The sequence below is a fragment of the Prosopis cineraria genome, unplaced genomic scaffold (genome assembly GCF_029017545.1).
Source record: "Prosopis cineraria cultivar Desert tree isolate PC_DT_omini unplaced genomic scaffold, ASM2901754v1 PC3, whole genome shotgun sequence".
NCBI lineage: Eukaryota > Viridiplantae > Streptophyta > Magnoliopsida > Fabales > Fabaceae > Prosopis > Prosopis cineraria.
The window spans coordinates 10369877-10382009 of NW_026555334.1; the positions used below are offsets into that span (position 1 = coordinate 10369877).

Below are 12133 nucleotides of genomic sequence, written 5' to 3' on the forward strand. Positions count from 1 at the left end.
CTTTTTCTTTTTAGTTTTCATTCCTCTTTATTTGTCTCTTCATCTAAATGAAGAGTAAGGATCAAAACCCCATTTCCCTTAATTTTATGTCTCTCTATTTACACTCTCATCATGTCATATAAAATATTTTTTCATAAACAAATACTATTCCACCTTTCTCCTAGTAATTTTTTTTAAATTAAAAAGATAGGCACTAATAATTTAAAATTATAAGTGGGATTGAACTCACACTGAGAGAAAATATATGTGCCATTAAGCTACATGGCCATTAGCCTTAAGGGCAGACCAAAGTTACACTTGGATTGGATATGGCTTTCTAAAGGGAAAATTACTGCTTTGACCCCTTAGTTTTGCAGTTTTAATTTTTACCTTAATATTTTCATTGTGCATTCCTCATTTCCTGCACCTGCTCACGTGGCCTTTTCACTCAATGAAACAAATCTCTATTTTAACATGAGTTATTCTTATTTATCTCTCTTCATCTCTATTAGTAATAGTAGATAAAAATATAAATACATTCTTAATTTATTTTAATTTTTATTGATAATCATTTTTATAAATTATGAAAGTGTGAATTTTTTATAGGACAAGACTTAAGTACTTAGCATTTTATACTTAATATGCTTTTATCTAATCAAATCAAACAAGTGGATTTAAATATGTTAATAATATTAATAATAAGAGTTTATTATGATATAAATAATCTATAAAGAATACACATTGTCTTTATTTAATTAGAACAAGCATATTAATTATATAATTTTTCTTTCTTTGTAATCAAGTTTTTCCTTTTTTATATGTATTATTTGCAAAACTTTTTTCCTAAATTTTATGCAAAATTTCAATGTTAATTATTAAAATTTATTATTGACAAGTTTTATATAAAAAAAATTGAAGGTCAACTATCTTACAGGTAAATCTTAAATTTTTAAATATTAATCAATCAATTTTATACTTGCCTTCTAAGTCAGATTTCTTAAAAGAGAAAAGGGGGGGGGGGGGAGTGGGCCCATAGTAGATACTGCCGCAATTTAGTGAATTTACTTCCAACCTAACGTCACATCTTTAATTGTAGTTTATTGATAATAATTCTGCTTTTTAATTTTGAACGGACCATTGTGGTGATTTGTGAATGCAACATTTTCAAGTAACATCTTTCGGTGGCAGCAAAGAAATTAAAGGGGGATCACTGGTTCAAAACTGCAGTTGAAATGCTGTACTTTCTAGCAACAATGATGAAGATTGAATTAGAAGAGTGGAATGTAATTTTAATGATATCTTATTTAGGTTAGTTGGATAAGAGAAGAAAAAATATTCAATGATATCTTGTTTGACTCAAGCAGAAGATGAGAGGAGAAAGGAAGGAAAATAATTGAATATGTATAGATCTACTCGTATTTTTTATTGGATTACACCCTTGACAAATTGGATTAAGTGAGCATGCCCAACTTAGGTCAAATAATTATTTGTTTAATTAAATAATTAAGAGGGAGCAGATATGTAATTCCCAAGATATCCTTATCATTAAATATGGGGTGTAGTTTTCATTCAAAACATATTATCAATATACTCACTTTGATCTTATTTATAAATCACTTCTAATATATTTCACCGGATTTAAGAAAAACTTTAAATCTTATTAACTTTATCTTAAAATTTAATAATTTTTTACTTTTACTCTTAATAAATGTTCTTAAATCACATTGTTGGTAGGCGTTTAATAAGGATAAAAATGTAAAGAGAAGCATTGAAAATTTATGAATGCCCTATAAATATGATCAAATTTTTTCTTTTCTTTCTGCCCTATAAATAGGACCAGAGAAGTAACTCCTTTTACTTCACTTACTCTCTCAAAATCTCAAATTTCTCATTGTAATCTGAGATTTCTGTGTGGTAAAAGAGAAGTTTCATAAGTACCGGTGCATGTTTTTGGACCTTAAAATATATATATATATATATATATATAGGGAGAATGATAAGTAATGATCCATAAGAACATTAATATTAAAGTAGGATTTTTTAACATTGACATTTTTAAATTTCAATACTCTCTCTCTCATATTTCAGTATTTAAAGTTTGGATTTGATATTAATATTCTTATAAGGTCCTGTCATTCTCTCAAATATATATCATGGTTTAGCTAGTAGGGTAATTTAGGAATATTGAAACAAATCATGAGTATATTAGTCAAAGACACAACAAAGAATTACCCAGCCTCTCTAAATTCTTCAATTTTGGAGGAGAAGGTCGGGAAGGGAGAAAAAATTAAAAAATGTTTTTACAAATAAGGGCTCCCATCCTCTCATAATTTATAAACGATCAACAATTAAATTCATTTATTCTAAGAGAAATTGTTAAAAACGGGCCAAATCATAAAGATATTAATTAAAAAGAACTACAATTTGGAAAATCATTTTAAAAACCATGGCACTTAAAAAGAAATTAAGTTCGAATGAGATTTTGTGAAATGTGGATTTTGTTTTCAGTGCAATAAAAATGTGTTTATCAAAAGTTTATTTGTCAAAAATCAATTGAATAAAAATTAATTATTATAACAGGATGTTATAAAGCTACACTAACCATTGAGTTGGTTAAGGCACCAGTTCACAATCAATGATAAGACCATTTCAAACCAGTCATGAAGACATCAATGTATTTTAAATCATGTGTTTAAAATAAAAGAAATAATCATCTATTATTATAAAAATGAATATTTAAACCCAACAAATAATACATAATAAAAATGAAAGGCAATATCCATCCATACTTCATCTTCTCCTATATATTTTTTATTAATTAATAATTTACAATTTTACAATAAATACGTATATAAATATTTTTTTTATATTTGCTCATTTTTATTTCCTTTCAATGCTTAGTAGGTATGTGTGTGTATGCATAAATTATAATTTTAGAAATATGAATTAAAATTTAAAAAATATTCAAAGCGAGAATTTCAGTTAAGGACTAGGAAAAAAGGCTTAATTTCAAGTGAATCCAAGAACATTTTGAAATTTTAATTCAGTCCAGAGAAAAAAAGTAAAAAAAAAATTGATAGTAAAAAGATTAAAATATCCTTCACTTGTTATACAGAATCACAAGTTGTTAATTTTTTTAATATACTTATTAATTTTTCTAATATCACTTATAAATTACATCCGTTTATCAGGCAATTAGCAATATTAATTGTTAATTTATTAACTTTATTTGTTAATTTACTAACATCAGTTGCTAACTTTATTTATTAATTTACTAACATCACTTATAACAAGTAAAGTTAGCAATTTAAAAACTGCTGCTCCTTATAATTGAAAAATTAATGTTAAATCTTATATAATTATTGACATATTAATTCATATAATTTACAATTCATATTCATAAATTTACAAGTGAAATAAAAAAATTAACAACTAATGATTTTACATAATAAGTGAAGAGTATTTTAATTTTTTTATTATCAAAATTCTTTTAACTTTTCTTCTCTATATTAAATTGAAATTTCAGAATTTTTTGAATCCACATGAAATTAAGGCTTTACAATAATTCTTAACTAAAATTCTCTCAAATCAAATTATGGGACCACAACCTCAAAAGTCAAAACTGTGCAAAATGGTTAGTGTTTGTCGGAAAAACCCTTTAAAAACATTGAAAAAAAGTGCAGAAAGTTGAAAAATAACCATGGTCTTTTTTTAGAGATAATTTCGTAAATTCACTTTTTAATTTAATTTCTCTTGTGGAGCATGGTCTTTATAAGATGACATTTCAAATTGTTGGTCCTTTTTAACAAATATCTTTATGATTTGGTCCTTTGTAACCATTTGCCCTTGTTCTATGCAATGTAAAAAAACGAAAAATTCTTGTGACAAAAAAATTAGTATGCGCGTGAGACTGAGAGTGAGATTGTGAGAATCCGATGTTGGGGTATCTACTGTCTATGTCGGAGCCGCTGCTTATTAGTCGTGAATTGTGACTATTTAATATCACATCACACATATATATAATACATATAGTCCTGATTGCTTTCTAATGATCTTTTGACCAACTAGGCAAGTAGCTATTTATGTGGCTCCGATTTTCTGATTGATTTCTGATCAAAATGTACGACAAATCTGTCACCTTGTCGTGGCATTACTTGTCAGGCGAGGCTAAGGCCACTAACAGACACGGCTAAGATAGCGACAATTATTCATTTTAATATTCACATGAAACTATTTCTATTTTATAAATAATATTATTTTTCAAGTATTTTATTGTATATTAATAAATTAATAATATATTGATTTATTGATATCATTTTAAAAGTATACAAAAATTTTTCCGGAAAAAAAGGAAATTTATATTTATATTTTCTATAAGAACGATATTTATACTCAATTTAAAATTTAAAAAAAAAAAAGCAGAGACAGACGAGCTACCTATAACAGATACTTTAAGAGCAGAAACTCAGACAGGATTACAGGAACCACTTCCTTTGCTTAACAGTTTCAAGAAATAAGAATATTCCAGAAAAAGTAAGAATCTATTTTAAAAATAAGAATAAGAATGTAATTTCCAGACCAATCAATTTACATAACCAATTATGGGATGACTAAAAGCTCAAATTTTTAAAAAACTTGCAGGATGACTAAAAGCTTATAAAAACTAATATATGCATGGACGTTGATTTTAAGGGGGCAAATCCCCGAATTTAGAGAAAATTATGAGAAAATATCATACGTTTCACTATTCCACACTCTCTGATCTAAATATTTTACACCCTTAGCTCAACTTTAAAAATAATTGGGTTTCAAAAGAATTTCAAATATGTTCAGCTGAAAGCCAAAAAAATTTAACTCAAAAATTTGATAAAAAGAATGTTAATTGAATTTGTCAAGTTCTATGTGAATTTTCCTTCTTTGATTTAATTATGCTTCATAATTAACTTGAAACTAATATCATTGATATGCAAAACGAAACTCAATTTGCATCATTAAAGGAAATTGGTAGTCTTGCCAAAAAAATTGATAAAAACAAGTAGACATATAGTTTATTTCTTATTTTATACCCTCTTGAAGTTAGCAATAATGTTACTGATTGTCATAGCAATGATATAAAAACTTTAAAAATCTTTTCTGTTATGAAGTTTTTGAAAAATTGATTGCAAAATTGAATGAAAAATCCATAATGAATAATTCTCTAGTATTTATATTAAAAAAAAGTTTTCTTTAACATTGATAATAAAATAATTGCTCAATGATTTCAAAACATAAAATCAAGGGCTTTTTTACTGATATACTATGTATAATAAAAAAATTACTTAAATGCTACATCCTGAAAAGTATTTATCAGAATGTTACACTAAAAATTATTTAGACAAAGAACAATTTTGTAATTGTGAAGTAATCATTTACATCAGGAACGATTTTTTAGTTAAGAATTATTTTTTTATTCAATCAAAAGTGAAATCGTCCAAACCAAGAACGATTTCAACTTTTTTCATTGACATGACATAATATTCATTATCAACTATGATAATCTCTTACTTTTTCTTATCATTATTATTACTCCTTTTCACCTCTCCCAAACCTACTCAATTCAAATTTTATTACATGTCACTTTTATCATCTTTTTTCCACTCACCCACTTCTACTCATTTTTTATTGTTCATGCATTTACTTGATGATCCCGCATTATTTTTGGTTAAATACAGTACTTTTACTTTCAAACATGGTGGATCATCAAATGAAACATATGTCACCTCTCAATAGTCAATTTCTTTTAATTTATTAAATTAAAAATTGTCAATAATTATTAGACTTTATGAGAATTAATAATAAATGATTAAATTATATGAATGAAAAGTGAAAATTAATTTACCTTACAAATAGTGACTTCTGACACCACATCTTGTTCTCCTTCTCATACATTATGGTTGTTATTGTTGTTGTTTCTTCCCATCTTTTTGAAATTCAAGTGTTTCATATATTTGTGTTGTCAACATATTTAAATCAAACCAAAGTGGTTTAACTAAAGAAATCAACCGTCGAGGGGTGACGTATGCTTCATTGGATAGTCTACCATTTAAAAAGGTAGAAATGCTGTATTTAACCCAAAATAATACCAAATCATCAAGTAAAGACATAAGCAATCTAGGAGTGGGTGAGTTGAAAAAGGATAATGATAAAGGTTGCATACAATAAGACGTAAATTGAGTAAGTTTTGAAAAGGTGAAAAGGGGCAATGATGATAATAATGAGAGAAAATAAGAGATTATCACGATTGACAGTAAATATTATGTCATGTTAATAAAAAAAAGTTAAAATTATTTTTGAATGATTTCATTTTTTATTGAATAAAAAAATAATTCCTGACTAAAAAATCATTCTTAGTGTGAATATAAAATCATTCTTGAATTGAACGATTATAAGTATAACATTTTGATAAATACTTTTCGTGATGTAACATTTGGACAATTTTTTTTATTATTTATAATGTATTGGTAAAAAAACCTGAAATCACGCGAATGTACCTTCTCTTTCCAAAAAGGTTCCTAATTATTTTAAAATTATTAATTTTAAAAATATTACACCCTTGACCTAGTTTACTCGCACAAGCGCTGAATACATGATATCTAATTATCAATTAATTTATAAAAACCTTAACAGTTTTTTTTATATATTTTTATTAAAAAATTCGGTAAGCACTACCAAAAAAAATTTTCCATTCATATGATGTACCTATACTCCATAAATAAAATTCTCCAAAAATGCTAAAACCCATCACAGGAGGGAACTGAACTCCATGGATTAATGGATTCTTGAACATGAAACTTACAATTGAATTGATGCAATTTTTTCTCCTAATGGGAACAAAGGTGGTTCTGAAAAGAAGCGCAGGACATTAATTTGGCACATTTTTTACATAAGTTGCGCCAACCTCAAAACATGCAAAGGCACAATGAAGCATGAACCAAACCAAGTGTTGATTTGGATCCTTGGCAACAACTGTGTTAATTATGGCCTATCACCTTGTAATATAATCACACATTCCTGACCTATCCAACGTTCTCAACCCTAAGTTGCAATATCCATTCAGATAAAACAAGAAAATGACGCCAATATTTCGGGTCTATCTGTACATGACCAGAGGCTCTGTTTTGGTCACGAGTCCTCATAATGATGATCTGTCTCGTCATATATCTCCTCCTAGAGCAAGAAATGATGATGTTAGTGAGGTTTTTCCACAGGATAGTTTTGAGGTTTGTGTGTGTCTCGAGTGTTCAAGAAGAAAGAAAGCGAGTTCAGGAAGGGTGTTGATACCTGTAAGAGCTCTTCAATAACATCTTCCATTGTAATAATTCCAACAGCTTCTACTTCTTCGGGGAGCCCCGGAAGTGAGCTTCCGTTTATTTCCAGAATATCCGAGTACATGGCTTTTGGCCATTTTCTGGATCGAGAACCAAGCCTGGGAGAACTGCGTGTATTTGGAAAGCTTTTCCACTTATGCATTGGCTTCTTTTTGAAGAGAACTCTCTCAGGTGAAGGCTTAAAACCATCAATATCCACACTCCACTCTTTCGTTGAGCCTATGCCAGAGGTATGGATGGACCGGAAGAGGTTAGAATGAGCCGAAATAACCGGTTTCAATTCAAAGGTATCTATATTAAATGTTGGCAGAAGATAAATATATTAATCACAGTATTAGTGCTTACCATGTTTATCGGAAGATTGCTGATTTTCGCGCTGTTCTACAACAACAGCCATGTGGCTATGGCCTTTCTGGAACTCATTCAAAATGTCATACAACGGCATACTTCCTTGAACTCTGTCAAAGTAGACGGTTTTAAAGCATGAATTTGGGTGACATGTCACACAACGTACATCAGATTCCACATGGGATCAACACGCCTTCTAACATGGTACTATTAAATATATACCTTGGAATCCTTCGAATGGTTACACTCTTCACTGGTGCTTCATCTTCTGGGTGAATTGTCAACAAGTTCTTGACCTAAAATTAAGCAGCGCAGGTTTATGAAACACATTGCCAACGGAAAAATTGAGGATAAGTCTAACTAGACATCGAGCAAAAGTAGAAAGAACTTAAACCAAAGAAAAAGAATATTGCAAGAACCATGGATCTCATTTGATCAAATTTACTGCAGAAGACAAGCGTTATTGCTTTTAATTAGTCATTCAATTAAGGTTCCCAGGAATTTCTTGCGTTAGAAGACTTCATGAATGCAACCGTGTGTATCAGAATCAAGTACCGCACTTGATTCATAACTGAGCAACATGCAACAAGTACATCATCTAATAGTGGACAAACTCTCTCCATATATCCCATAAAAACTTGTGACTTACGAGAGCTACTTTTCTGCTACATAATTGATTACTGAGCTCATACTATGAGACATAAAATTTATTTCTCTATCGGCAATAAAAGGGATAAACATACCAGAATAAGTCCAATAATGTTTGTAGGTTGCTCATAGTAGACTGGGACTCTGCTATGCCCTTTCTCCAATATTAAACACATCAAGTCCCTGGTTATAACCAGGCATTCAATTATATTATCAAGGGCTGCATATAATACTAAGGAAAGCTTGTATTCTATAGTAACACATTACCTGTCAAGTCTTGCATTAACATCAATGGAAAATGTTCCAGATATAGGGGTCATAGCATCACTGGCAGTTTTCTCAGTTAGTTCAAGTGCCCCAGCAATGATTGTTGTTTCATCATGTGTCAGTTCTCCACCTTTTCCAGCCTAAATTTAAACATAGGACAACAATGTCAAACAGAAGATAAGAGTGCATGCATTTCAAAGTGAATGAGCCTAAATAGCCGTAAGAGAAGACCATAAGATGACCTTCAGTCACATTCCAGGAAAACTGCATCAAAAAAGGCAAAAAAGTGCAGCATGCTAGCAAAATAACAAGATGACAAATAACTAGTTTGTTCAACTTCAAGAGCAAGGGAGCAAAAATAAAATTGAAAACATTAGTTATACAATAGTAATAAAGATGCATCATGTAGCTCTCGTACAGACCTCATTACCGTGCATATCCACAAGTGTTTTTAACTCAGCTCTGCGGAAAAGGGCTGCATTTCGATGACCCAGCAGATAGTCTAGAAGCTGAAAACCACAGAAATGCAAAAATGCAAAGAAAGGGAAAACAAATAAATCAGGAATGAGCATATTAAATTTCTTGGCTTACTAGAAACAAAGTAACAGAATCTTTGCCTTATTTCTTTCACCTTGCTGATTGGAAAAGCAACTGGAAAGCATATCCATACAAGCACACGGACAATGGGTGCCACTGTTGCACCAATCAACAGACCATAACGAGAACAAACAGACTGCGGAATAATCTTCACACAAATAAAATTAAAAAGATGTCAGAGCATTTCTACAGACCATGCTGAATATTTGAGGATTAAAAGTTCTTCCTATGAGATGTAAGGCATGTGCTAGACAAGCAGCAATTGTACAAGAGCATGGTTTATTCACATAGCAGACAAGTCTTAAGCCAAATTTGGAAACTTCAACTGCTTCTTATGATCCAGTTCATCAAATTATTCTCATTCATGATTACGATTTCCAAATCACCAACCACCAGTGTCGAAAGGCATCTACCACCTCATTAAGAACAAGGCCGAGCCATGGACGATGAGAACGCTTTTGAATCTGCCATTTGCTTCTATTGTCATTGATATATAACGAAAAAAAGAAAATCATCTCACCTCACCAAACAGAAGAATCAATGTCACTGAAATCAGGATAGCTCCCCACCAAGCAATGAGAGTATCAAGAAAAATAGGAAGTGCCTAAAAAGCCCATCACCGTCTAAAATTAGCTCGATTTTTGAGTTATCCAATCAATCAAATTACACGGTAGAATGTAGGTTTTTGTTGTACCTCCATGGCCGCAGCATTGCAAATTAGCAGGGTACAGAGCAATAAATGTTGGTTTCTGACAACAGGCAATATCTTCGCTGTACAGACAAGTCGCACATTCAAAGAGCAGGAGAATTAATAGCCGCATAACATCCAACAAGGTAATGTAATTCCTATTTCTTAGAAGCCAGGGATTTCTCAGTTCTCAGTCAAGCGATAACAGTCACTTAGGAGTGCACCAAAAAAAATATTGAGAGGTAAGTTGTTAAGAGTTTCATTCATAGGATCTGAACAGACAACCACATTTAGTTGGAATTCCAAAACAGAAATCACATCAAGCCACCTCAATAAACTTTGCGTCGGATGAAAATTTTAAGAACAGTGAAAATCACCAACTGCAGAAGGCAATTTTCCAGAAATATTTCCAGCATGACGCTCAAAAATTCAAATCGTAAAACAAGTCATTACATAGGAAAGGCTCTTCGGTTTTGATCTCTACAAGCTTGACAATTAGCGACAAGAACTTACGAAATTAATAATAAACAAGTATACAGAAAGTAAGGAAAATTAATTAATTAAAACTACAAGCAAGAGAGAAACACGAGAAAGAACAAGAGATCATCAGCAAAGCAGATTACCAGCATACTCGCGATCCTTAGGAGTCCCAGACTTAGCGAGGACTTCAAGATCAACAAGACTCAAGGACATGAGGCCGAGGGTAAGGCCAGACATCAATCCAGCGAACAGGACGAGAAGCACAATTACGGCTAAGTACATGAAAAACTTGGGTTCACAGCAGTAAACATGCTCCGCCATTGAAGCGAACTCTCTAGAAACTTGAAACCAATAGTTGTTGTTACAAGGAAGCTACAGCAGTAGGAAGAAGCCCATTGTAGAAAAAGGAATAGCTGAGAAGCTAGAAGAGGGAAAAGAGGGTGAGAAAAAGCGGTGAAGACAGAAGCATAGGTTGCGACGGGGAAAGGAAAGCGACGGAGGAGAATATTATCGACGAACCAAGCAGTAATTGCTTATAATATATATACACATGAAGATTGGAATGCGAGACGGGGAGAGAGAGGTGGAAGGGGTTGCTATTTGCTTTGCTGCCTCGGATTTGGCGCTGATTGTCTTTTTTGGGGGTGATGAGCGGCGGTGCACTGTTTACCCAAAAAGTGAAGTCATTATTATATCGTACTCATTCTGTCCTCGTTATAAGTCATTCTTATTAATTTATTAATACTAATACAAAAAATATAAAAAAAAAAACTGTATAGAAATATAACAAGTTAAAGAAATAATATTTTTTCTATTTTATAAAAAATAATTTTAAAATTTTTTTAAATATTATTAACAAAAATCACATTATAACTTATAAAAGAGATTAAATAAATTTTTAAAATATGATTTATAAATAAAATTAAAAAAAATGTTATATTACATTGTATTACATAAAAAATTGGAATCAAAATCAACATTTTTTTATAAAATATATATTTTGTTATAAATTATTCTATGTACACTGTTGCTTAATTGTCTTTTACATTTATTTAATGTAGTGTTTTAATTAAAAATAATTAAATTAAAATATTTCTTAATTATAATATTTTCTTAAAATTTTATTAATTACTTCTTTTAATTTTTTATAAATTACTTCTAACTTATTTGTCAAAATCAAGATGAATTAGTTAAAATAATAAAATTATAAAAATAAATTATTTTATAAAAAGTGATTTAATATTTAAATTTTTTTAAATTAAAATATTTTATTTTGAAAAAAAATTTTGCTTGAAGTATTTTTCTGAATTGTTTATCAAATGTTGCGAAAATTAAGAAAAATAATTCGTATAAAAAATCAAAAAAAATATTTTAGGATATGAGTTATAAAAAGACAAGAGGGAGTACACATTTTTTTGGTCAGATATTAATTATGCGACCCAAAATGCCATATATTTTTAAGTATTATATTTTAAAAAATTTCATGTAATATTAAACAGACTTTTTAACAGTTCCCAACAACATGCAAAGATAGTTAAATTAGTTGTGATTGTGAATCTTGAAATATTTAATTATGTTGTAACATGTTAAAAACTTAAGAACTTATTTATTCTCTCTATATCACAATATAAGTTATTATTAATTAATGTATATTTTTAAAAAAAATTTAGTTAAAATATTAATTTTTTAAAAATTTTCACATCTTTTAAATAATGCCCTTGAATATGATGAATATAATATTTGAATTTGAATTATTTAA

At 29.7% G+C, this 12133-nt stretch overlaps 1 protein-coding gene across 1 annotated transcript; it reads right to left on the reverse strand.

Annotated features, from left to right (window-relative positions):
- Positions 1 to 6769: 6769 nt before the first annotated feature.
- On the reverse strand, positions 6770 to 11007 carry LOC129306316 (DUF21 domain-containing protein At4g33700-like). Its single transcript, XM_054946840.1, has 11 exons — positions 10518 to 11007; positions 9901 to 9977; positions 9727 to 9810; positions 9241 to 9354; positions 9032 to 9118; positions 8610 to 8749; positions 8438 to 8525; positions 7917 to 7990; positions 7692 to 7804; positions 7300 to 7565; positions 6770 to 7185 (listed from the first exon to the last, which is right to left on the reverse strand). The coding sequence occupies exons 1-11, from the start codon at positions 10693 to 10695 to the stop codon at positions 7141 to 7143; spliced, it is 1266 nt and encodes a 421-aa protein (XP_054802815.1). The 5' UTR covers positions 10696 to 11007; the 3' UTR covers positions 6770 to 7140.
- Between the last annotated feature and the right edge of the window lie 1126 nt (positions 11008 to 12133).

What these genes read in the sequence shown, in the direction of transcription:
- LOC129306316 (XM_054946840.1), bottom strand. Translation starts at nt 10,695, where the DNA reads ATGGCGGAGCATGTTTACTGCTGTGAACCCAAGTTTTTCATGTACTTA. An exon ending in ACATTATTGGACTTATTCTG is followed by an intron (nt 7,991 to 8,437) that starts GTATGTTTATCC and finishes GCTTAATTTTAG; the next exon opens with GTCAAGAACTTGTTGACAAT. An exon ending in TTATTGAAGAGCTCTTACAG is followed by an intron (nt 7,186 to 7,299) that starts GTATCAACACCC and finishes TTCTTGCTCTAG; the next exon opens with GAGGAGATATATGACGAGAC.